The following is a 26,677-nucleotide window of genomic DNA, read 5'->3' as shown; positions in this document are numbered from 1 at the left end:
TTCTTGAAATACTCCATGATTGTAGTTGAGGCATTAGCTGCTCTGAATCTTCATATTGTCCCATAGATATAAACTGAACACTGACTTACAGTTTACAAATGAAAATGACACAATGATATAATTTCTCCTTTGTGATTTTTTTTGTCCCCTACCTATCTCAGAATCAACTTTAATTGTCTAATTAAAAACGCAGACTGGTAGCTACTCATCACATAATATGGTTCTCCATGTTTTACATCAGATAATGATGCATACAGATAATGGGAGTCAGTTCTAAACAAAAATGTCAGTGAGAACACACATGGATTCTGCTTCTCTCTAGAGAAAGATAACTTTCTTTCTCTTTTTTCTCTTTCCTTCTTTCAATTTTTTTGTTTTATTTTCCTTCCTTTCCAGTGAAAGTCTTAATTTGATTATAAATATTCAAACAGATCGAAGCCTTAAATATGTAGACCTGATTAGACATTTGAAGAGTGCATATTTCAGCTCTTACAGCAATGAGAGGAAACAGCAAATTCTTACATCCTATAAAGTGAAAAGAATAGATGTCTTCTTGAATAGGTGTCTTTTGTACTGTTCTTCCTCATATTAAAAATAACCTAAAGAATGCGAGTTATTTTTTTATAACAATGTAGAGCTCTGTGTATAAAATAAGAAATATTTAATGACAATAACTTGGGGTGTCTAGCTCAAGAGTTGGCTGCATTTTTATAAAGCTACAGCTAGTATTTAAAGGTATATAAAGGTATAGATAGCATGTAAAATAGGAGATTTATCTGAATTTTTATACACTTAATGTTACAAGAGTAAAGTATTAGGATGACCAGAAGGATGTTCTGAAAGATCAGTTCAGGGCAGAATGCAGCTATTTTCTCTCTGACTATTTTACCACTGCAAATTGTAGTTACCCTACCCACCACACATAATTATATCACCTTTGCACTGGATCAAATATTTTTTTCAGAAGTAAACATCTTGCCTTCAGAACATGATGCAAAACACTCCGGCAGCTTTGTAAAGCTAACATGTCTGTCTATGTGTCTTCATGTCTCCATGCAGGAAGAGGGCTGAATCTGATTCTAGGAAGAGTAGCATACCCAACAGCAAGGAGGTCCCCTCTCACCATCCCACAGATCCAGTGGAGCTGCGACGCCTTAACTTTCAAACTCCGGGTAAGAGACAATAACTCACTGAGATTTCTGTGATCACTGGCTGATTATTGATGCTATTACAGAAAAGAAAGGCTAATTGTTTGAAAATGTATTTTGATCAAGGGTTTGGGGGGTGTTTTCCTTTGTTTTTGCTGCAAAATATGTTTCTTCGTTAGCTTTGGAAGTAATTATGTAATTTATTTATTTAAAAGTAAAGCCTGCTTGAAAAAAAAAATGGAAGTTTTGTAAAACAGAGCCTGAAGGCACATATGTTCTATGAATGTGTTTTATGTGCTAAAATTCCAACTTAAACTAACAATTCTAGAAAATATTACTGGGAAATGTAAATCCCTCTGTTATTAATGATATTTTTACAGACACTTCTTTGTAAATAAGCTTCCCTTTTATCTACTGCATTATCAGGTAATATATTAACATCATTGTGAGTTCCACGGGTTTGCAAATATACAATACAGAAGAGAAATATATAACTAGATAAATGGTCTTGTTGAAGAAAAGGCTGTATGTTATGGTCAAGGAGGATATTAATATGTCAGTAGTTTTGTGGTCAGAAGCAACACACTCTCAAGTACTTTATTAAATTATTTTTTCATTTAACACTGTTTTCTTAAAGCTCTTTAATCTCGTAGTCAAGAAGCACCAAGAGAGAAATATTTAAAACAGCATTTTTACCACCTTTGCAGGAGTCAAATTTTACTTAATTTGGCTTTGTTTTGATTAAGTTATGTCCCAGTAGACTTGTTTTCTACTACAATATATTTTCTTGGAGTCTGATGCTAATTAGGTGCTGAATCTTCATGAGCCTCATGTTTTTGTCAAACTTACTGCATAAGGTAAAGAAGGTAGTGAATTCAAGTTCTTAAAAGCAGGAAATTAAATGCTTGAGATGCTGAGGATTAGCTGCTGAAGTTGATGTGATAGATACGTCATAAATAAATAAAAGGACTAAGTGAACATGCAAATCTCATTCCTGATCTTCTAAACAGTGACTGTACTGAGATGCTGTTGCCCCAGAAGGAGGGCATCTGCTGCGTAATGAATGTGACTGAAGACTCACACTTCATCACATGGCAGAAGTAGAAAGGGAAGAGTCTGGAGGCTTGAGTTTTGCTCCAGTCTTGCTTTTTCAGTCTGTTCCAGTACATTGCTCCTAGCAGCTGGGGCAAATCAGGTGTGTTTTAGGAGCACATCATCTAATTTAATTTCGTCTTAGTTTGTGGGACTCTTGTTGACATGCTCTGGGACCTGTCTACCATAGGAACTTAAATGCAGAAAATGCAATTAATTGAAAGTGTCCTTCTGAGGCTACAATTTCAATGTAGGTTCATTCTTTCTGGGTGAAGTTTTCATCTGTTACTCAGCACTTTTGTAAAAGTTTTAAAGGGTTTTACTGCAGAAGAAATACACATACAAATCTTTGAAAGAGAAGAAGAAAAACTATTGTTCTTGAAGTCTAGCTTATGCCTTAAACAAGTAATTGTTTGTATATAGTTATATAATGGATGGAGTAAATGGCTTACAGAATTGTTTTGTTTGGAAAAGATCTCTAAAATTATTAACTCCAACCATTAACCAAGCACCTTATGTTTAACAATAAACCACGTCCTGAAGTGTAACACCCACATGTTTTCTGAGCACTCCAGGGCCAGTGATTCCATCACTTTCCTAGGCAGCCTGCTCCTGCCTGATGACCCTTTCACCATGAATAATTTCCTAATATCTAATCTGAACCTCCCCAGTGCACCTTGAGGCCATTTCCTCTTCCCATATCACTTGTTACCTTGGGAAAAGAGGGCTGCTGGTTTCTTTCAGGCAGCTGTGAAGAGCAGTAGGGTTTCCTCTCAGCCTGCTGCAGGCTAAACACCCCCAGCTCCCTCAGCTGCTCCTCACAGGACTTGTGCTCCAGACCATTCCCCAGCTCCATTGCCCTTTTCTGGACACGTTCTAGCACCTCAATGTCCTTCTTGCAGTGAGGGGCCCACACCTGACACAGGATTTGAGGTGTGGCCTCACCAGTGCCGAGCACCGGGGTACAGTGCCTGCCCACACCATTGCTGGTAAGGCCAGGGTGATCTGCTCAATAGCCTTCCCCAGTATCAAGGCCAGACTGACAGGCCTGTAGTTTCCTGGATCCTCCTTGCTGCCCTTCCTTGTTGGTAGAAGTCCTATTTGGAAACCTCCAGCCAGTTAGGCAGGACTGCTGGTACATGAGGGAGGGAGGCTCAGTGAATGCTTTAATCGACTGCCTGGCTGCCTTTGCGTGTATCCCGTCCAGTCCCACACAGCTCAGTGGTGTAGCAGGTTGCTTACCATTTTTTCCAGGATCAGGGGGACTTTATTCTGTTCTCCATCTTTGTCTTTCAGCTGAAGGGGCTAGATACCCACACAGCAGTTGATCTTGCTATTAAAAATGTAGGCAAACAAGGCATTAATTACCTCAGCCTTTACCTCATCAATCGTCACTGTCTCCCTCTTCATCCCATAAATAATGGAATAATAAATAGATATATAAGCCTAATTTTCTGCACTCTATTTGTTTAGATGCATAATTTTGCCTATCTATTTAGTATTCATCATAATTAAAATTAAATATGAGGTGAAAAAATCCTGCTGCCAAATGCTAACATATAAAATTAATTCATTGTAATTAATGTTTCATTTACATTGAGAAGGTAAAGTTATTACAAAATGGCAGAATTTGTGCCACTTGTAGACACTGTAATTCCACCTCATTGATCTGAAAAGAACTGGAGAGGATTTAAAGCATACTTTTTCTTGCTGGGCTATAGTTTATCTGTGAAGTTTGTAGTTTTCTGTGTAGCTATTTGAGCAGAACATCTGTGATCTGTTTCTACTAGGAACTCCTCTTCTTTGCTACAGTCCTTTCCACAGATTGGAGTATTGCCATTATTATTAGAAAAACAGTACATCAAATTATTGTACCTCTTAAGATGCCTAGACAGAGGTCAGGCCATTATACTACTCAGCATGCAACCAACTATCAAGGAGAAAAAAATCTTAGTCCAGTAGATTTGTCTGTTATATTTGCTAAATAGTACATTCTTAATATGTAAACAGTCATAGTGAAATCAAGGTACTGTTCTTTTGTTAGTAAAAGCAGAATTTCACTTAACTCACAACTTCAGTTAGGGCTACCATGTCATTAAAATATGAATAAATGTAACTTAGGTGTTTAGATTCTACTGGAATATGTACCCATCTCCCAGCCAGCGACACACAATTAAATAACATGCAATAAAAATTTTTGTAAAATGAACACAGAGAAACTACAGAAGGGCTGTACATTCAGGATATCAGCTTTGTGTGTTGGGTTTTTTTTTCTTTCACTTTCAAATGTATGGGTTTTATTTTCTGCAGTGTAGCACAACTATATAGAGGGGTACTGCAGAGGAGGAGACTGAGAGAAGGGGTGGGGCTGATGTGATTATGTGTTAAGTTCCTTTTACTAAGAAATCTGCTGTCACCCTCATAAAATGAGACATTTCTCAACATCGCCTACAGATAAAACAAAGGACAGAGTGGTGAATGTGCTTTCAATACAAGTGCATCAAGGTAGATGATTTGACACAGTTGTTATTATAAAGCATCCACAGTTTGCTTGGAGTTTTCCAGGAAGACCATATGATTTCAATGGGAGAGAAAAAAAATTTCTAATTAATCCATGATGTACAGAAGTGTTAGTGAAAAAAATTCTAAATTACTTTGACATCGGCAGGTTTTCACTTGGAGAGGTGAATGAGACACTCTTATAAAATTATGGGTTGTCACAAACTTTAGTACTTTAAAAGATTTCTAAATAGCCACATTCCAAAATTGTATCAATCATATATTTTGTATAGAGAAAGACCTGATCAGGTACAGATATCAATAGATACCAGATATCAAAACAATTTGAAAGCTAAGTCCTTGATGTAAATTTTAATTTCTAACCACAGTTTTACATTACTCCCAATACAGGTGATTTGGCACAGATTTTTGACACAAAATATGAAAAGCAATATTTTATCTTTGGTGATATTTAGAGAATCATTTTAGCACAAATATGTTGTATTTGTCATAACATTTTCAATTCTGAATGAAGGTGTTACAAAATTTCATAGTCTAAACTACCAGCGCAGGAAATGTCTTGCTTTCCTTTCACTTTTTATTGTCTACATTCTTCAATAATCTGAAGAGATCTAAAGAGTTCTAACCTAAAGAGTTTCCTATCTTACCTTGTTCAGAAAGGATCAACTTTATTTCTGGGTTTCCTCCTCACTGGATGGAGTAACTCCATAGATAAATTTCACACTCTGCCTTGACATTTGGAATAGCCCACAGTTCTGTATCTGAGAACAAGATCCCAGGTCCATGTGTGTTATCCAAAAATGTGTATGTGTTAGATAAGCCCATATGCCAGTGAGTGGGTCACAGCAGTGCCAAGTTCTCTTTGAGTAAACATGAAAATATCCAATCTCTCAGTAGGATTTAATTTTTAAGTCTTTTATTCTTCTGTAACTGGAATAGCTGAAGAAAAGTCTATCACATTCTTACCTTTCTAAAAATTTCCTATGTAACACAGAATTAAGATCATTAACCTGGTGTACAAATTTTAGAGGTCTTTATGCCACATGGGAGACTTAAGGTAAAAAATGGGTAATAATTAAGCCTCATAAAAGGTTTCATCAAATAAGGCAGCCCAGCTGTGCAGAGGAAAATTAAATGAAATTAAGTAGTTTGAGTGGGTTCTGAGAGATCCAAGGCTCAGGCAGACTTCAATCTGCCAATCAGCCGGAGAACTAAATTGAGTCATGCCTCAAAAGTGACTGATTTTTTATACTCATTTAACTACAAAATGTGTCACACTTATAAGTAATTTTTGTAATTGGGTGCCAATTAAACAATTATCTCATTATATCTTATGAACTAAATAAGATGCTTTGAAATACAAGAAAAATAAATAGAGTTATTACAGCTCTAAGTTAAAGACTTCTTTTTAATTAGATAAGTGCTCACTTATTCCCTGAGTTGCTAAGGAATCTCCACAAACTTATTTCCATGATAAAGCAGAAAAAGCATAAAACATGTTCAAAGGAAAAAGGTGCAAATTAAAAAAAAAAGGTGCAAAAAGTAATGTCTGGATTTAGTTACCTCTTGTGCAAGACAGCAAAAGTTTCTTTGCACGGTTTATTCACTCAACATCTGTTTAGGAGAATTATGACAATGCTAAAGGAAGTACTGTGCTTTGTCTATGTGGCAAAAACAGAGTAAAATGCTTTCTCATAGGGAGTCATCATACATATAGCTCTTCATATAACAGGTCTCACATGGAGGATTTAGACACCTAAGAGAGGTACAGCTTCCAATGCAAACAGCACTTCTCTGATATCCCACTTAATTGGTTTGAAACCTGGAGGAACCCAGAATCTGATTAGCTAGGAGATAAAGTTGAAAATTTTTTTCTTCACAAAAGTTTTCCCTTTTCCCTGCCCCTGTATTTTTGTGATTTTTGTTCTCCCATGGTTTTTGTGATATCTTCCTGTATTTAACATTTTTAGGTAATTATCCGAAAATTAGGTTTCCCCTTTTCTTTCTTTAGGTGGCTTCTACATATCACTCAGAGGTGGTGCTTCTGCTATGAGGCTATGGAGATCCTAAGGCTCCTTGTTAAAGCTCAGTCCTTGTTACAGAAAAAGAAAAACAGTTTTTATTCCAGAATAACTGATCAAGTTTTGAAGAACATAAAAATATTCTGGAATGCAAGTGGCATAATTTTGTAATATTATCTATGCATTTGCAATTATTTTAGAATAGCTGTTGCAGAATGATATGTATCTCTAGAGACTGTCTTGTAAATTTGTCTTTGTAATTTCAGGCTCTGGCCTAGCTCTGGCTCTGTGAAAATGAAATTTTAAAGTAACAATTTTTTTTTCATGTACTAAAGGCATTCTTGATAAATTTTCATTAATTCTGAATTCCTACTGAATCAGGGTCATCCTTACTTTTTCCCCATTTTCCATATCTGAATTTTAAGTAGGTGTTTTATTCTATCTTTTTGATAAGTCTCAACAACCACTGATACTGATTTCTTCTTTTTTTATAAAGGGATATCTTAATCAACATACATTGGTGTGTAGAAGACTGTTCTGTGTTATCAAATAAAAATGAGGAGTTTGTAAAGTCACAGACAGTTAAGTCAATGTGGATCTAAAATACCACTCATTTCTTACAGGAATTTCTGTGACAATCATGTGTCACATTTTCACTTCATGTAGATTGTATTCTGTATACTAGCAGATTTGGTCTTTAATTTCTAATTTTGTTCTTTATTGTGGCGATGTCAACCTACAGTTCCAAATTGGTAAATAAAATGTATGCTTCATAAATGTTTCTAAAAGCCCTTATCATAAAACCCTGACAAAAAACGAAATCCCAATTAAATGCACTAATGACAAGCCTAAAACACCCCCTTGATTAGCTGGGATAAAGCAGTATAATTAACAGGTTTAATGTGTGTTAATATCCAGATGACTTCTGACCTTACTCTCTCAGTTTTTTCCTTGAAATTGTGGCACAAATAGTACTTCGTGCTCCTTAGTCATGTATTTACTACAGATTAACCAGAGGATAATTCTACACAGTAGTCAAGCTATACATTGTTATTTAATTCATGTAAAGGAGTTACTACTAGGCTGCATAAGATCAATTATATTTAGCAGTCTTCTAAAAAGTCTGGAAATAAAAGTTTTCAATGGGTGTAATTTTAACTGTGTTTTGCATGTGGCGGTTTTGGGGGTTTTCTTTTCCTTGAGTTTTCAGGTGTCTTCATCTCTTTTTTTAAAAGAAAAAAAAAAAAAGAGATACCCTATTTAAAAGAGGATTTGAAAGCATGTGTTCAGCATGATATTTCTTTTGACTTTTTAGCATGTCACAGGATCTGTTGTAATTTACCTGTATTTTGTCTTTAAGTTTTTGTGTTGTCATGACATATGTTGATTGGTGTGGGAGTGTGTCATCAAATAAGTGTATTCTCTTATTTGTAACCACAAAAAGAAGTGAGTTTAGCTGTATTTTATGTGGGATCTTTTGAGTCAAGTTCTATACCTGCTCAATAGAAGCCTCATGCTTTTGCATGAGGTGTGTGACATCTTAGGATGTTCATTCATAGCATATTCTGTTATGATTCACAGACTGATTACATAACAAAAGCCCTCCATCAGTTTGTTTTTTTTTTAAATAGCTACTTCTATCATGTCAGTAGAGAACATTTTATATATTTAAAATATGAAAACAGTCCAAATACAATTACTTCATAAACTAAATGCCAAATATTATTTGAGGAAATTTATTCAAAGTGTAATTGCTGAAAATGAAACATAGGGAAAGGGTTTAAATGCAGTTAAAATTTATCAGTTTCTGAAGTAGTTCCTCCTTTTGCCTTAGAAAAATTTACCTTCAAATTTCTTATTTGCACAAAGTGTTTTGTATGAAATCACCCTTTGGAAATGTCAAGTGTCCTATAGTGAAGCATATAAACAAAAATAATTTTAAAAAAGAATCTTTAGAAAAATATTCCTTTGAAGTAAGTTAATTATTATGATTTGTGTTCATGATGCTGCTGATTTGGTCAGGTTCTTTGTGTGATGAGTGAGTCTCATACTCACTGGGTTTATGACCTTTATATTTACCGTAGGGTAACTGCACCTTTAAATATCTGAGTTGAGTTACCAGACGCTGTTTTGTGCATGTCTGAAGTGCCTGTATGTACAAGATTGATTGATTATGATGGTCTACTGCTGTTACTAATTTGTTTCCCATTTCCGATTGGCTTTTACTTTTTACAGCTTTGAGCAGTAATTCAGTCCCCTACGCCTCCCTGATTGGCTCTGTGTCCTCCCTCTCTAGCCAAACTACCACTCAGTCCTTATATGATAATAACTCTCTCCCACGATTCGCTCGAAAAGGTCTAAACATCTTTGTCTCTATTATTTTCTCTGTTCAAGCACTGTTTTAGATGTACATCAGTCCACCTCCATTTCTGGATCAATCTAGAGTTCTCTTGTGCCTTTTCACCCACATATTTTCCATAGGGGTGCTTGATCTGGATCAATCCGTCTAATTATTAGATGACTGTCACCCACACTCATTTTGAGAGTAGCCAAGTCCTAAGTAAAATTTGTAAGAAAACGGGAGAGAAGCAGAGCTGCAGCAAATAAATTAGGACTTAGAGACTAATTTTTTAATTGAAATTTCTAAGGAATCTCCCCACTGATCTGAATTTTCTGCTTTGTTAGTTGACTGACAACTTGCCTTAATGTTTTACCATCACAGATGTGCTATGAAGATTGTCTAAAATATTTATATATAGGGTCAGAAGAATTAGGGCCAGTGCTGCTGGACATTATTTTGGAGTCTATTAAGATGCTCAAAATGTCAAAGAATCCAAAAGAAAACAAGAACTAAAAACAAAATTAAAATAATTAAAACATACTATAGTGTGACTGTGTTGTAGCCACATGGTCGTTTTCAGCTATCTTTAAAGGAAATACAAGTCAACTGTCTTAGGCATGCTCTTGAAAGTCACGGTGACAAAGCGAACTGCATTGTGCAACATGCCTTCCAGCTTGAGCCCCCTTGAGCCATCAGTATTTTCCCTTCGTTATTTCAAGAGATCCTGGGGTTCACTAGCTTAACTTTTTCTTGCCAGCTCTGGTTTCTTCCCAAGCTATTGAAACCTCACTTTCATTTTAGGTGTGGTAGTAGAAAGTATGAAGAGAAGAATGTAAGCATTTTGGAGAAAGCTCATGGGGACTAATAGCTTGAAATAAATATGTTCACAAAATTTTGCCTGTCAAATCTTAAGCTGGCAGATTGTTCTAGTTGACCCCACATCTTTTCTTCTTTTTTTCTTTTTTTGCCTTGCTATCCCTGTACCGCCTTACACACCCATCTGTATTTCCAATTCTGAGCTCTTCTCCTTTTTCACTTAGTATCTTCATCAGTGGACAAAGATGTTTACACCTGAAGTAGATTGTAGGTACTTTTAGGGGTTGATAAATGGGGTTTCAGATTAAGCATATTTCAAGGTATTAGTGCAGTCAGCATGTGTGTCCAGCCAAACTCTACAACCCCTGCCTCTACAATCTGCTACTAGTGAAAACATTTTTGAAGTTCTAATTGTCTTATGTCTAATGTTGTCTTAAGTGACTGTTGTCTTAAAGCAGTGATGCATGTTGTTCTAGTCATTCATAGCTGCATGTCAGTCACCTCAGAATTCTGTAAAATACTTGAATATTTCTAATTAAAGTACACAGTTTCTATACCTTGATGCATTACTAATATTATTATTATTAATAGTAATCTTCTGTCTTTCCATTTCATTGTTTTATGCTTTATTTTATAAGTTGATTTTATGTTGTTTCAGGTTTCTTTTTTTTACCATTTCCTTTGCAGGTTCAGGTGTCTCTGGTTACCCTGGTAACCTTCATTATTCTAGTTCATTTTTCTTGATTATGCATAAGTCACTTTGTTTTCTGTCAAAACACTATTGTTTCCCCTTTAGGGCTCTTTCAGTGTCTGTTTCTCATCACACATTTCCTTATCTATTTTAATAGGGTTTTCATTTCATGCATTGTGGTATAAAGACATGACAAGAAATGACATTAAGAGTCATTACTCAAAGCAGAGGTCAACATCAGGTCTAACTGTTTCATTTTTCCATGCCTAGCTAAACTCATTGACTCATATGATGGTAGCACTTTCCTCTACACTAGGAATGTTAGCTTTGGGAATAAGTTTGGTGACTTCTTTTAATTTGGCTTCAGAGCTCATCTATGCAGAGCATGTCCTGCTTTGAGTAAGCAAACTATTTGCCTGCTTCTCTCACATATGACATCTTTACTACTTACACATTTATAGACATTCTAACTACTGCATTTTCTAAATTTTAGAGCAATTCCATCACTGTAGTTTACTTTAAATTTTGTTGTTCTTTCTTGTTCAACAGGTATGGCCAGTCATCCCCCAATACCTATCTTGGAACTTGCAGATCACATTGAAAGATTGAAAGCAAATGACAATTTGAAGTTCTCACAGGAGTATGAGGTAATTTTCCCCACTTCTTTACAGTTCAGATTTTAAACGTCATGTTTACTGTTTCCCAAGACTTCTCTCTGATATGGTGCCAGTTTTGTATGACAATAAGACCTTGATGAAAAATGGTGTAAAATTACTACATCTGTGAGGTGGCTCCTTTGCTTATAAAATCCTGTTCTCTTTTTATAAGGATACATGTCAGGCGGATTCCATGGACACATACTTGAAGTAATGTGAGAATGATACAGCATAGACTTGTTTTAATGTACACAAACATCTCTCTTTTCTGCAGTTTAAAGATCCTTAGATTATTTTTTAAATGTCCTGTATAATGTTAACAAGGCACGTACAGTCCACTGTTTTAATTTTACATGAGATAAAAGGGTTTGCAAGTGCTTCTTGTCTCTTTTAATGTAGCAGCTTCAGGACATTGCATTTTCCTCCTGTCAACAGTACCACTTTGATAAATTGTGAATGATGGTCTAGAAGAGCATGAAAGAATTTAACTGGAAGATGATAATCATTTGCAGACACCTTGTCAGTAACCCGTGGATTATATAGGTATTGCTGTAGTACAGAGTAGCAGCCTTTAAGGTCAGTAATTTGTGGCTAAAGGGACATAGGGAGCCATCCATTAAACCTGGTAAATTATAGCTATTAATACCAAAATATTGTCTATACCAGAAATACATGCATGAAGTATGCACTGAACTGGCAGTGAAGAACTGTTTCTATAGATCAGCTATAGGTGATGCAGGGATTAACAGCTCCCAGAGGGATCACTGATACAGTATTTTCTTTATGGTTCTGTCTCCAAGACTAAGTCAGCATGGAGGAGTAAAAGCCTGCATTGCTCTTATTTTTTTAGGGACTGCACATTAGTTGCATTTGAAAGTTTGTATGGATACTGGCAGTGCAAAAGAAACCACTCAAGATGACTTTCATATCTTAGTTTCATAGTAACATGTTACTGCAGGGTACATGGAAACCCTATACATTTCCATTGTATTTTAAAAAGTCTTGACAGAAGATGTTAAAAATTAAAACTAAGTACTATGATAAAGAACTACAATTGCTTGTTATTTAATTGAATGCATTACTTGGAAAGTCCTTAAGACTGCTTTCAAAAATAATCTCATTAGATATTAAAAGGAAAATACATTTTCAACAATTCCTGGAAATAAATTTCTTGAAGATCAACTTATTATAGCTGTTTACTGCTGCAATCACAAAAATTGTGCAAGAATTTCCTCATTTTTCTACATGTAAACCCTATGTTCTTAATTATGAAGATTGTAGCATATAAATAATCGGGCAGGGAAATTTATGTCACAGAATCTTCACCATAATAAAAGATAACATTTAGTACAAATTTTAAAACCCTTTCCTGCTGTTCTGTGGGAAAATTAATAATTTTTCTGTGTACAGAATTCCAAGTCATTTACAAGTCATATAATACAGTGTAATTTATATACAAATAAACAGTTCAGATGTTCTACATCTTGAACTTGGTGGAGAGGTGACATGGTTTTCCTGTGCTGTAATAGAACTTAGTTTTGGTGTTTTGTATTATCTCTTTCTTACTTAAGTCAGTAAAATCATCTTGAGAGTGTAAAATTTGTAAGCAGTATTGAAAGATATATTAAACCATTTAATTCTTAGTTTCTTCTGTCTGTGCAGAAGTTTCTCTAGCCTGTGTTAACAGGAAAACTTTCACATTCTTTCTTTTCCCTTCCTTTGTTTGGGGAAACCCCCTTTTGGTGGGGGTTTTTTTGATGGTTTTTTTTTGGATCTTTTTTGGTTTTGTTTTTTTATCTTTACAAAAAGTACCATCTGGAGCAGAATGGTCAGACATTCAAGATGAGAGTATGTGCAGCTGTGGGTCAATGTCAAGCTTCATTCATATTGCTTTGCCCAAGAAGGTTAAACATTTATCTTTGAAATTACAGCTTTAGAGATACTACTTCGTTTCCACCTAGTCCAAGATTCATCCATTTTGTAATAGAATTAGTGAAAAGCACTGTTATTTGGTTTCATGGTCTAGGCTAGGCAGTGGACTAAAGCTGCAGTTTGATGATCACTGTAAGTCATCTCTGTGTCTTGGCTATGCATTCCTGTTGTCTCTCTTGTGCCAGTCCTGGCACTAGCACATGTGCAGCTGTTCAAGGATTATCTCAGGAAATAGATTCAGCTGAAAACTAATTGTTTTATTTTTCTTTGCTGTTTTCAGTTGGATCAGTTCCCCAAACTAGCTCACCACATGTCTGCTTAAGCTCTAGTGCCAGCAACGGGAAGTGGTGGGTATATTTGTGGTCAGGGATTGGGACCTTCTACTTCAGCAGCCATTCTCACTAACATCCCTAAATAGTCTTTTTTAATCTGATTGCAAGGCAGAAAGAGGTACAGATGGTAACAGTTCAGTCATTATCACTTCAGATAATGATAGAACTGGTGAGACAGAAGGGAAAAGAGATACTTCTCATATTCAAAAGTTCAAGGTGTAACATACAGCACAAAACTACTGACCTTTATTGATACCAGAAAAATCCTCCAGTTAATTCCTGTTTAGGAAAGCAAAGAGTTTTCTTGAATTACCACTGATTATTTTTATGGTGGTTTTTTTTTTTTTTAAATAATAGCCTTTCCTTGTTGGCAATCAATTATTTTATTTTACTTTTTTTTGGAATTGTTTGCATTACATGGATGAAATTCTTCAAAGAGGTGTTAATTCTATGCAGCAACTGTTGAGAGAACTTTGTGATGCCATAAAGGGAAATATGTGATGGTGGTTTTCTGATAGATTCTGAGTTCTCTTCCTTCTATCTCCATTCATCTTCTGGCTCCATGCCAAAAGAATGTTTAAATTTCTTTTTTAGCACAACCTACTTCGGTTGCCACTTCAAAAGAATTACTAGTTTCACCACTCAAACACATCTTTTCATTTACTTTGAAATGCCTGAATACCTGTTCCTCTCTTGTTCTTGCTCATATTCCATCCACTTACTTTTGATCAGAAACTCTGATCAAAAGTCAATACAGTTTTGGTTTATTCCTTTTGGAAGAATATCACTTCCTTCCTGTTTTCACTTTCTCCTCAGACAGACAAACCTCCCTGTCTTTTAAAAACAGTGTATTCTCCAGTGTAGAGCACCTTCTAACTGCATACCATAAGGCTCGATGTCATCAGCTGGACAAGTTTCTACTTCTACAAGTCTTCAGAAATTATTGCGTAGTTTCTTCTTCAGGGCATCTCCTGTCCCAGCTCTTACAGCATAACAGCAGAAAAATAGAGATTTCTTCCACTGTACTTATCTCACAAATTTACCTTGAATACCATGCTGTGGGACAGCAGGGGCCAAGCCTCAAGGATTATTACTGTGGCAAGAGTTAAATAAACTTATAATTCACAAGTTGCCTAAACTGGTTCTGTAGTGTTAACACAAGAGTTAACACAAAGTTATAACTCCTCAATAAGGTTAATTTCTACTTCAAAATAATTTTTTCATAATCCTTCATTAATTTTTTGTTAGCTCGCAATCCCCAAGCCTAAACGGAATGGTTTACTTTGTTAACATCACCTATCGTTAATGTAACACAGTTTTTTTCTATTCTCTAATTTTAAGGCGGGATTGATCCCAGCCGATTATTGGGAAGCTTTTGCAGACTTCGGCAATTTTAATGGGATTTTTTATGTAATGTAAGAGTCCATATAGACTTGGCAGCTGCTAAGCAAAAATCTGTGTTTATAAGATACTGATCTTTATATTGTATCTCCTTATCTGAGACTTCAGAATTTAAAAATAAAAAGTGGTCGTGGAGATAAACTGAATAAACCCAGTAATGTTCTCCCTACTCTATGATGTATTTGTAAAGTCATTTCCTCATATAAGACAGAACAGAAAATCTATTCCTCCAAAGCACATTTCTGAGACTTGTGTAAAATAATTCAACATTTCTTTTCTGAGGTCTGTACATAGAGTTTAACACCCCTAAGGAAGTAGATTCAGATTCATGCTATTTTTGCAAGAGAACCTGTCACAACAACACAAAATTTACACCATCAGACTCTGTAAGTTACTGTACGATGTTACGAGAAGTTGTATATAATTTAATGTTTTCTCTCATGAGGTTTCTTTCTGTAAATTGCAGCCAGTTGTGCTTTAAAACTGAGTACTGGAAAACATCAAGATGCATTTTGACTTTTTTTTATTGTAGCTTTTCAGAATCAGTTGGTAGGATTTGTGATAGGAACACAGTTTACTGAATATGTTATATTTGTCTTTTTGTATCTGAAACAACATAAACACTGGATACTAAAACACAGTAAATCTTGTATAGTAGAAGCACATACAGAACTTATTATCGATGTAATACATTTTAGAAGTCCAGGAAGAACAGATAATCCACAGAATTAATATCTATCAAAGAAACAGCTGCACTTAGCTGTTATGTCATTGTAGATAATAGTGACTCATGGAAAAATCAATTTTTTTCTCAGCAAAAATATGGTTTTGTTCCTTTTGCTTATAATGGTTTCCTCTTTCTAACATTACAAACATCATTTATTGAGATTTTCTAACTTTACTTTCATAGGATGTGCTCCATTTATTGAGAAACAATTAGCATAGTCAGTGAATGATGAAAAGATGTCTTCTTATTAATAGCACATGTACTTGCATTCACCTAAGTGGTTTGGTGTTTAGTTCCACCTAGGGCAGTATCCAAGCCAGCAGGATAGTCATGGTAGAGAATTTTAAAGATGTAGTGCAAGAATTTAAAGTCATGCTAGTCAAGATTTAGAGTGGGGTATTACCTCCTTCCTTTGTGCTGTGAGTGCTTCTTTGGGATAACAGCATTTGTTTATGTTATGTAATTATTCAAATAAAAGAAAGCTGGTGTTACATATCAGGATGTTGGTTTGATAGCTACTATTTTTTTGCCTAGGAATTTCACAGACACAGTTTAGTTAGTTAAATAACTACCTGAAAGAAGGTTGTAGCCAGGTGAGGTTTGGCCTTGTCTCCTGGGCAACAAGTGATAGGACAAGAGGAAACGTGCCAGGGGAGGTTTAGGTTTGACATCCAGAAGAACTTCTTACTGAAAGCATGGGAATGGAGGGAGGTGGTAGAATCACCATGATTCAAAGCGTTCAAGAAACAGCTGGGTATGGCATTTAGTGCTGTCTATGGTTGGAGTGCTGGTGGTCAGTCAAATGTTGGACTCAATGATGTTAGAGGTCTTTTCCAACCTTAATCATTCTATGATTCTATACTGTAATAAATATCAGTTTTATTTTGCTCAACTGAAAGCAATGATACATCTAGGAAGAGAAAAGTAGTGTACTTGAAGCAGGAAAAAATTATTCAAGGACAAACTAAGTCAGTCTTTCTAGATAAAATTAAGTTTTGCAATAGCTTCTTAGAAATACTAATTTGCAATAATTTTAGGGACTTCTATAGAAAAATGGAGGAATCAATGAAGAATTTCATTCTTTTACTCTTCCCTCAAAATAAAAAATGTGGACAGTGCTTTAAAAATATGATGAAAAGTATGTTGAAATTTGAAGTAGCATAGTGTTTCATGTGAAACAATTATAGTTTAGTTTATAAGTCCTGCTACATTTCATACACTATATAAAACAAAATAGCAGAATGCTTTAACTACAAAAATACTTAAACAAAGCAAGCTTTTTTATTATTCAGGTATTCATCTGCTCCTGATACTTATTTTCTGCCTGAAGTTGACTGTAATCTCCAGTTTTCAACACAAAATTATTTCCATTACTGGTTATGACATCATGGTCAAACTACTTTAATTGCATGTAGGCAATAAACAGATTATGCTTAAGACTAGTAGTAAAGAAATACAAACCAATATGATTCATGTTTTAGAACTAGGGATTTTTAAATAAAGAGTCTCCTTCAAGGATGTATTCAAATAATGCTTATTTTCCTCTCTAAGTTTTCTTTAGTTGTATGCTTATATAGCTTGTTGGGTTCCACTGGAATCAGGTTTTGCATAATTTCATTTAGTCATAGGAATATTAGCTTTACACTGTGAAGAAAATACCATTATTTTCTTAGGGGAAATTTACAGAAGCTTTTGGAAAAAAGCTTTTTATATATTTTGCTACTCTTGAACAGTTAGGTCTCTTTCCCTTTCAGAGTTAACAGAAAATGGCTCATCTCTGTGTTAAGGACCAGGACACAAACACATATTCGAGTTCAAAAGAAGTTTTAGCCATATGTGGAGGTTTTCCCCCATATTCTAGAAAATTATACCCTTCACAGTGTAATGGGAAAATCTCCATCTTAATTGTAAAATACTCAATTCCAGTTGGCAAATTGCCCTGATCATGAATTAATGTTCATGCATCTAGCATTCACATTTTGGTAATGCAGTATGTAAATCTCATTCTATTAGCAAGTTTCCTGCATAATACAATAGCACTCTATTATAGATTCATCAGCTATGGTATGAAATTCTCCTCACAGTTGCTGACATTGGTAAAAGAGGGTCAAACTGTTCATTTCTTTGCTCCGCTGTGTACCTTCTCCAGTTGTTCTGAGTCTGTTTGCATTGACATGCTCTCCAGTTTTTGTTTTTCATTCTACTGTGCCTACCTGAAGCAGTGAATCAATGGTCATTGGCAAATTAATGCAGGCCATAAACACTGCACCTACAGTGCTTGAAAATGCTTTACAGGACATGCTTCCTTCCCCTTCCTGGCTTGTGAAAGATGTGCAGTATGTATCAATCCCGGCATTCCACAGAAACTGAAAACTACTGGATTCTAATTTGCTGCTGTAGTGACCCTTAGAAGAGCAGTGTTCCAGAGCAGGCAGGCACGTGTCAACTCACACCAGGAGGGTGACATTTGTTCATACCTTCCTTAGTGCTGAACCAGGATCTAGTCCTGGAAGACTCACATCGAGGAACATTTTCCTCTTGTCTAAGTGGTGTAAAGGAAAACTGCACAGTGAGCAGATACATAGTTTACTGGAGGGAGATTGTTTGAAATTCTTCTGGTTTGGTTGCCACCAGAACATTTTGGTTGTCATGATTATTAGTCAATGAACTATTTTATGGATGGTGCATTGTGATAGTAAATATTGCTCAAGTCTTTTCCTGCTAACAGGTTACACTTGTTTAAGCAACCAGCCATTTAGAATACACTACCTGAAAGATTTGTTAAAGCATGGGAGTGAAATAACAGTATTACAAATGTTTTTATTTCTTTTGCAGAAAGCACCCATACTACACAGTTATGCTGTGAAGAAATCCACTTCTTTATTAATGACAGCTTTATTGAAGCCAAGTTTTCAGAATGAAAATACTAGAAATCCTATTAAAGTGCCATCCATTAAACCATTAAAGCACTCATTAAAACTGTTAGTACAGACTTGTTATTCATGAGTTATTGGTCTTTCACACTTCTGAAATGTGTCTGCCAATACCACTCAACTCTTTGTTCCAGTGTGGCTATTAAGTCTGAGGAAATACAGATTAACTTTCTTTTGACAAAATGGTGCTTTATGGGAGGATGGTAAGGCCACAAAGTGGTTCAGATTGGTGACAGAAATAGGAAAGATTAAAGTTCAATCCATCTCCGTGTTTCTGATAATTTATGTTAACTATGTCTGGATGTAGACCTAAGTATTTATCACTAAACTACACCATCTGGCCATACATCATACAATGTGTATGTTTGGGTTTTTTCTTGCTATCGAACAGTAGCTTTATTAGAATGCTTTAACATTAAGAAGTGAATAGTGGGAGAATAATATTCAATACTTAACAGCTGAATCTAAGCTTCAAATTTAAAGTTTTCATTCTATAAATTCACATGAAAAATAGGTATAATACAGAACTCAAGCTGTTTCTCATAATGGATAAGAATCTCAGACCATCATATTTGATGCATATGCAAAATCATCTTTGTATATGCAAAACTGCAGTTTAAACTTACTGTTTTCAAGCATTTTTTTGTCTTTTTTTTTTTTTTTCTACATCCTGTTTTGGTTTTTATGCTTTAAAACCAGAGTCCTGCAGTCCAAGGTCAAAAATAGCATGTTAGGCAGCCAGTTAATTCAGTTATTTTCTAGTTTTCTTGTCTAACATGAAGAGAAAATGTATGTAACATCTTACATTGTGAAGTAATTTCCGGAATATTTTGGCAGTGTAGGTAAAAACCTAAAAGAGAAGACAGATGGTCTGCTTCAGTTATGTGTCTAGAGCAATGCAGGGTATTGTGCTTCGTTCTAGGGCAGTGGACTGTGGTTTAGATAGCATGTTTCCACATATGTCTGGCAAAGACTGGGTAGTCACAAATATTATAGATGCACATTATTCCCAGTCAAATTACCAATTTCATTTTAAAACTTAATTAGAGTTAATTAATGCGCTAATACATAGTAATCATCTTCTGTACCATGTTTATGTTCTAAATTATTGCTAGAATTCTGAGATAAACCAATAAAAATTATTTTCCAAAGTTCTGAAAACTTGACCTTTAAAATATCTTGTGTAAGTTTTCTAGTTCACCTCCATTAACTCAAAAAGGAAAAGAGGGGCGATTTTTGCTGAGATAAGTTATTATGTAAATTTTATTACTTTTCAAGTCATATGATGTAAGTGACTTGATGGCCTGCTGATAAAGAGGTGTATTACATGTCTTAAATACAGTACATATGTATATAGCTCTACTCTTCTCCACACAGATGGAAATGCACTCCAGATTCTTTCTCTGCATCATTGATGAAATAAATAGCACTTAAAAGTAAAGATAAAATACTTACATTTTTAAATTACAACATTGCATACCCACTTCAAAATTCTACCAGACATCCTTCTCAGAGTGTGGAAAAACATTGCTAGAATGAAACTAAATTGTAAGAAAAAGGAATAAAAATTTTATTGTGAAATTAAAGAGTAAAATTTTACCATTTTCTTTATTGATGAATAAGAATTTCACTTTGCAGTCAGAAAAAGTAGTATTTTTGTTGTGGTGTGAAGCCCTACTCTTGGATCAGATCACTATGTTTGTACTTAAGCACAGCACAGAAGTGATGTCTACCTTTGCATGTGGCAAAATGCTAATTGGTGGATAGTTGACTGTCCCTTTATAGGCAAACAAAATACAACAGGGCTCAAAAAAAATCCATCATCAGTTTTGCAAATCTTAGTCATTAGTCTATTTAGAAACTAACTTAATAAGCTCCTGAAATTATTGACATTTTAAGATATGTTAATCATAGTCATGCAGATTTTTAAGATAGGGGACCAAAATAGTTTGGTGTGAAAAATTGTGCAGAAGGTTAAAAAAATCAGGTTCTTTCAAAGCTTCATTTAAAAATGCCTTTTGAACTGTTAGGAACACACATAGTGATGCAATTCAAATGCATCATATCCAAGGCATAAGTAGAATGTTCATGGCCTTCATCATGGTCCCAAGCATTTAATTTCTTCCTCATTCCTCTAATTGGTCCCAGTTAATTTCCTTTTGAGGAAGTAGCTGCCATGCACTCTGTCTCAGTTGCTGTAGGTAAAGGGTGAGCCAGAACCTGAGCCATCCCACTCCTCTACTCTCCATAGCTAGGTTATGCAGGACTTTATAACTTTTATGTTATAAAAGTTAATTGAGCCTAGGGAATTGTATAAAGCACTTGTTTTTCTGAAGTATTTGTTTTCATAAAGACAAATGCTTCTCCATCAGGCAGCCAGGCAAAATGATTTTTTTTAAAATAACCTCAATAAAAAAGCAAAGTCATTCTCAAAATATTAAATAAATAAATTGTATCAAATATGTAAAGATGCATGAGAATGAAGAAATTTTCAGACTGGGTAAATTATCAGTCTTAGGGAAAAGTCCTAGTAAAATCACATTAATTAATTTCACACATGCTCATTGTCAGGTAATACCTACTCTAATAGGTTACAGGTCATACCCTGGGATGAGTCATTGAAGCTGTTGGCTTGGTGCTGCATGGCAGTACAGATCTCCTGACTTGTGCCATGTTGCTGGTCTACTCGTGGGAAATGAGCATAGTGTTGGTGAACTGCTCTACCTTGGCTTAGCTGTGTCATCTGGTTTTTTTTGTTGTAATAGTTTACCACTAGCTGACATAGGGAGCTGCCAGTTCTTACCAGGAACCAGGATTAAACAGAGGGCATAAACCTCAAACCATAGTTGTGTATTCATATTGATGAAACAATTTTAAGGTCTTCAGTGTTACGGGAAGGGAAAGTAAAACCATAGGTGATTATTCATGACTTCTCAGTATGAGATGACCTTTCATACAGCCACAACCATAGTGAGCATTATCAGGTACCATCTGTTATCTAATTTGTATTCACTTTGCTGCATATATAGTTCAACCATGGAGGTAAAAATACTAGTCTGAAGTTTCCCTAGCGGTGAAGGATGAAGGAGAGTGCTGAACACTTCTGTAATTCCACCCTGGAACATGAAGGAAACAGAAAATAAACAGCGAATCTGGAAACATATTGTTTTGTTTTTGAATAAGATTAGTTATGTTCATGAATGAGATATCATTAAAATTTCAAATATGCCTGAATTGCTTACTTATTTGTGACTCAAGGAAATGAAAAGCAAATTTCTTTATGTTGTCTATGGATGAAACACAGCTAGTTTCCTGAGCAGCATTAGTATCATGAGTTGCCCTGGCATCAAAATGAAAGAAGAACATTATTTTTTTTTCTGGAAAACTTCTTCAGGAGACTTTGGAGTTATTCAGTAAATAGGACAGTGAGATTTTTTAACACATGCACTTACTAATAAAGGCAAAAATATTTATTCCCCTTCATCCCAGTATTTTTCATATTTATGATATTTATTCATTCTCTGTTGTGCTAGAACCCCTCACTTTCCAAAATGGATGAAAATAGAAAAGGATGGATAGCTTGCTTTCTCTGAAGAAAAAGCCCTGGATTTTAAAAGCTTACAGTTTAAATTCCTCATGGAAGTTCCAGATGCATAAATACAAAATGGTTAATATAATATGATCTAATATGTTACAGTGTGTCCTGAAGTAATAATTTTTCTTTCGAAAGGAGATTATTTCCAGAACAAACTATGGGAGTTTAGTTTGTAATTATCATAATTAAAACAATTATGTAGTCCCTAGATGAAAGTTTCTTTTCCTTTTTTTTTCTCTTTGTCTTTTGAAGTCTATTGATCCTGGTCAGCAGTTCACATGGGAGCACTCTAACCTGGAAGTAAACAAACCAAAGAATAGATATGCGAATGTAATTGCATACGACCATTCTCGTGTTCTACTCTCAGCAATAGAAGGTAAGGAGACCTTTAAAATTCAATCAATTAAATCCTAAAATCTAGAATGATTTTACTAATCAATATCTTCATATGTTAATATAAAGAGGTGTTAATTAAAGTAATTCCAGTAAATTCTTATAATGAAAATCCTTTTCTGATGCTTACTGTTCTGATGCTTAATGTATTATGAACTTGCACAAATACATAAATTCATGTGTAACACTGAATGCATTAGGTCCCTGTGTATATGCCAGTGAGTTATATAAAGGAAATTAATATTGCACACTACAAAGCAAATGTAGCAGTAAACAAACATACTTGAATTGAGGGATTTGTTGATCAATGAAATTATCAAGATTCCTGCTCCTTGAGTTTTACTTGGCAAAACCTTATTGTGGGAAAAAAAATCAATTCAACTTCATGTTCTCTGGGGAAGTTTTAAAAACTCTATCTTAGAACTTTAATTTTAATTTCCAATCTAAATGTTAAACTGGAGTTTTTATACAAATGCCCACATGCAGACATTTTTGGGAGTATGTCACTGACTAAAGGTTGACAGTGTGATTTAGTGAGAGCTTTTCATTATATCTTTCTTTGTTAAAAGACCTTCCTAAATCTTAAACACTTTAAAGTTTTATCTGAAGCAAGCTGTTACAGGTTGTCAGCCCTAGGTATTGTGTCCTTACCAAGCATGAGGACACACTGGTTTCACTTAGAGGTTTTATTTTTTTTTCCCAATTCTGCCTTAATATTATCCTGCTTCATCAGTTGAAGAAAGATTTTCAGCTCATTCTATGTTGTTGATGGTCAGTTATTAAAGATGGCCATAATCAAGCAAATTATATATTTAAATAACACAATTTAAATGAAAATAAGATTTGACTTTAGTTAGCTCTGACAAGACTTGCAGATGATAGATAAGATAGAGGGAATCTGTGTTCAAGATCATAATTATTTCAGTCATAATATGCTACAAGTTAAACTGCAAGTGTTTTAATTTACAGTTATAAACAGCTCCTTATCTTTGGCTACTCCAAACCTAAAGATACTGGATATATAGGTGTAATTCACTTTGATATTAGCTGCTTTGTGAAGAAACAGGCAATCCCCCTGACTGAACTTTAGGTTTTTCCTCATTCATCGCATCTGCATCTGTGGCTTTGATAACACAGATAAGAGCTTCTCAAATGTATTACCAAATTTTAATGATTACCTTGAAGAATTTGCATATGATAATCTGCTTATATTTGTTGCAACTTGGAAACTCATATAGCAGTCCTGACAAAATTTGTTTGCAACATGACTTACAATTTTTCATATTACCTTGTAGAAAAGTATAGCTGCGTAGAAACCTGCCTCTAGCTGGCACAACTACTTGTCTCAACACTGAAGAGAGGGTATTCTAATTAGCAGTATATGTGATGTAAGTCAATCAATATATCCTTTTCTGTCTCACTGCTCCAGACAAGAGGTCAAAGTACATGGTCTGAAGAGGTCAGGAGAAGCAGCTGGACAGTCTTTCTGAATGTTAAGTTCTTCAGAACAAAATGCTGAACTCAGAGATGAGTCTAGCTGGCAAAAAGACTGAAGTTTTTCTGGGGATTTTGTTTGGAAAAAGAGTTGTGTAAGGAGGAGAGAAGGAAAGGAAAGAAATTAAATGCAAACAAATTTCTTTGTTCATTTGTATATTAGACAAGTGGACTGCCATTTTCCACTGCCATTTTGCACTTTATCTAAATCATCCCTGAAATATCATTCCTTTTAAAAAAATGAACATACTCAGAAAACGAGAAGAAAATTTAAGAGGAAAAGCAGAAAATTTTAGTCAAAGCAATTGAAAGCATAAAATTACACAGTAGATTTGACTATTTTTTTACATAAGTGATACTAAAAATACAGAAAAAAATTTACATTGTACCTGGAAAAGATTGAGTATTTTAAAGAGCAGGGACAAAATACAGTTAAGCTTAATGTTTGATTCCCTTTCTTGAGAAATACAATGACGAGAGTAAAATTTCTAAATCTTTCATAGTCATGGAGTCTAAATAGAGAAAAATATTATACCCTTTTGTAATATTAATATTAAATGTAAAAGCACAAATGGGATATTGACCCATTTGGTGATTTGCATGATTTTAAGTATTTTCCAAGTCTTTAGATTATGGTGAAAAAAGCATATGATGAATAAATGGAATATTAATTGCCTTTTAATAAAATTGTATTTAGTCTTGAAAACAGAAATAATTTAGTATATAATTAGCCTCTTAAAAAATTTTATTCCTGGGATTTTACATGACTGGGTAGATGAAATTTTGTGTGTGTACCTTCATAAGTTTAATACATTGGTTTTAGCATTTAGTAAAAAATACTTGTCTTTCAGGATTTAAGTAGATATTTCAGATATGAAAATACACAATCTGGCCAGCACTTTACTCAGTTGGCAGCTGTTTCTTTTCGTGTTACTAAGGAAATCAATATTTGGAGTATTACTTAAAATATATTTTCCTTTACCTGTGTTGCTATACAACTTAATCAGGACCTAAATTAGTACTACATTCTGTTACAGCCATTTGGACAATATTTGATTTATAGCTGCATTTCTTTGTTGGCCACAAGAAAACTAGTATTATTAATGAGGTTTAAATAGTAACTGTGCCTTTCTAATGAGAAGAACTCCATTTTATACCTAGACAGTTGCTTACTGTTTAAGAGCAAATATATATGAAGAAAAGACTACAGTAATTTCACGAATACAAGCCGCACCAATTTGACTAAGATTTTGCTCCTAAACCGGAAATGCGGCTAATAATCAGGAGCGGCTAATACAACCTCAGAAGTGCCTGCCAGAGTGCTGAGCCGAGCAGCTGCAAAGTCGGCATTTTGCGATTGTTACAAATCGCTACTTTGTTGCACCGCGGGTGGAGCCTGGCTCCCTGTAGGCAGCACGGGGGGTGGGGAGAGAGGCGGGAGAACTCTCTTTCCTCCTCTGCCACAGCCCAGGGGAGAGACGGGGGGGGCCCGGCACCGCCATTGCCGCGGCCCGGGGAGGAGAGGGGGGACCCGGGCCGCCCCTACCGCGGCCCAGGGAGGGGGGGGGAAGCGCGCGCCGCCATTGCTGCGGCCCGGGGAGCCGACAGGAGCCCCACACAAGCCATTACTGTGGCCCGGGGAGCCGACGGGAGCCGCGCGCAGCCATTGCCGCGGCTCGGGGAGCCGACGGGGTGCTTTGTCCCCGCCCGCCGCCGCCGCGGCAGGAGCGGGGAAACTCCATCCCTGCCCGCCGCCGGCGCCACGGGCGCGGGGAAGCTCCGTCCCCGCCCACCGCCGCTGCCGTAGGAGCAGGGGAAGCTCCGTCCCTGCCTGCCACCGCAGGGCAGCGCCGACCCGGGGTGACCGAGCCCAGTGGCAGCGGCGGCCGGCCCCGAGCTGCAGCACCGTGCTGGACCACCTGGCCCCGTCAGCGGCCCCTAGCGGGCCGAGCCTGCACAGCCTTAGCTCAGCCAGTAAACCCCGCCCTCCCGCGGTTCTGTTACTAATTGCACGCGGGTCCTCGCTGCGAACGACAGAGCGGCTTATATTCGGGTGCGGCTTATCTATGGACAAAAACCGAAATATTTGCCAACACCCGGAGATGCGGCTTATAGTCAGTGCGGCTTGTATTCGTGAATTTACTGTAAGCATTTGCCAAACTGTAATTGTACACTGTTGAACAATTTGCCTCTTAACAGTGTTGCAGAAATATGGAATGATGTAGTTGGTACTTCAGAATGAGACAGTTTTGTACAGTAGCAGAACTCAGTGGCCTATTCAAAGTGATTACTGGAAAGTCTTGAGAAGCAATTAACAGGGATTTAAGTTACTTCTTTGCAAGTATTTATAGTATCAAAATTGCATTAGCCCTGAAACACACCACTTTAAAAGTATTTATTTTGGTACCCTTCGTAACTCCTATTCAAACCTGGTTTTGAATCCCCACTATATTCTTGACCTCTCTAATTACATACAGCAGGGAGTTCCACAACATAACTGCTCATTTCACAGGAATATTTGTCTTATCACTGTTTAAATTTTATTACATGAGGTATGCTTTTGGAGGAAAAACTCAGGTTGGATG

The 26,677-nt window shown here is 35.8% G+C and overlaps 1 protein-coding gene across 50 annotated transcripts in view; it reads left to right on the top strand.

Annotated features, from left to right (window-relative positions):
• PTPRD (protein tyrosine phosphatase receptor type D) overlaps positions 1–26,677 on the top strand; it is a 1,216,292-nt gene that overhangs the window by 1,127,058 nt on the left and 62,557 nt on the right. For 30 of the 50 annotated variants that reach the window (XM_033085149.2, XM_033085148.2, XM_042780187.1 and 27 more), the window contains 4 exons: positions 1,060–1,172; positions 9,017–9,136; positions 11,179–11,276; positions 22,458–22,581. In XM_033085149.2, the coding sequence (XP_032941040.1) occupies positions 1,060–1,172; positions 9,017–9,136; positions 11,179–11,276; positions 22,458–22,581 (455 nt within the window). The remainder of the gene's footprint in view (positions 1–1,059; positions 1,173–9,016; positions 9,137–11,178; positions 11,277–22,457; positions 22,582–26,677) is intronic. The other 20 variants (XM_033085150.2, XM_033085144.2, XM_033085143.2 and 17 more) reach the window with 1 other exon arrangement.

This window comes from Catharus ustulatus, chromosome Z (genome assembly GCF_009819885.2).
Source record: "Catharus ustulatus isolate bCatUst1 chromosome Z, bCatUst1.pri.v2, whole genome shotgun sequence".
NCBI classification, from domain to species: Eukaryota; Metazoa; Chordata; class Aves; order Passeriformes; family Turdidae; genus Catharus; species Catharus ustulatus.
Note: the sequence above shows the minus strand (reverse complement) of the source record. Positions and strands in the feature narration are given on the sequence as shown.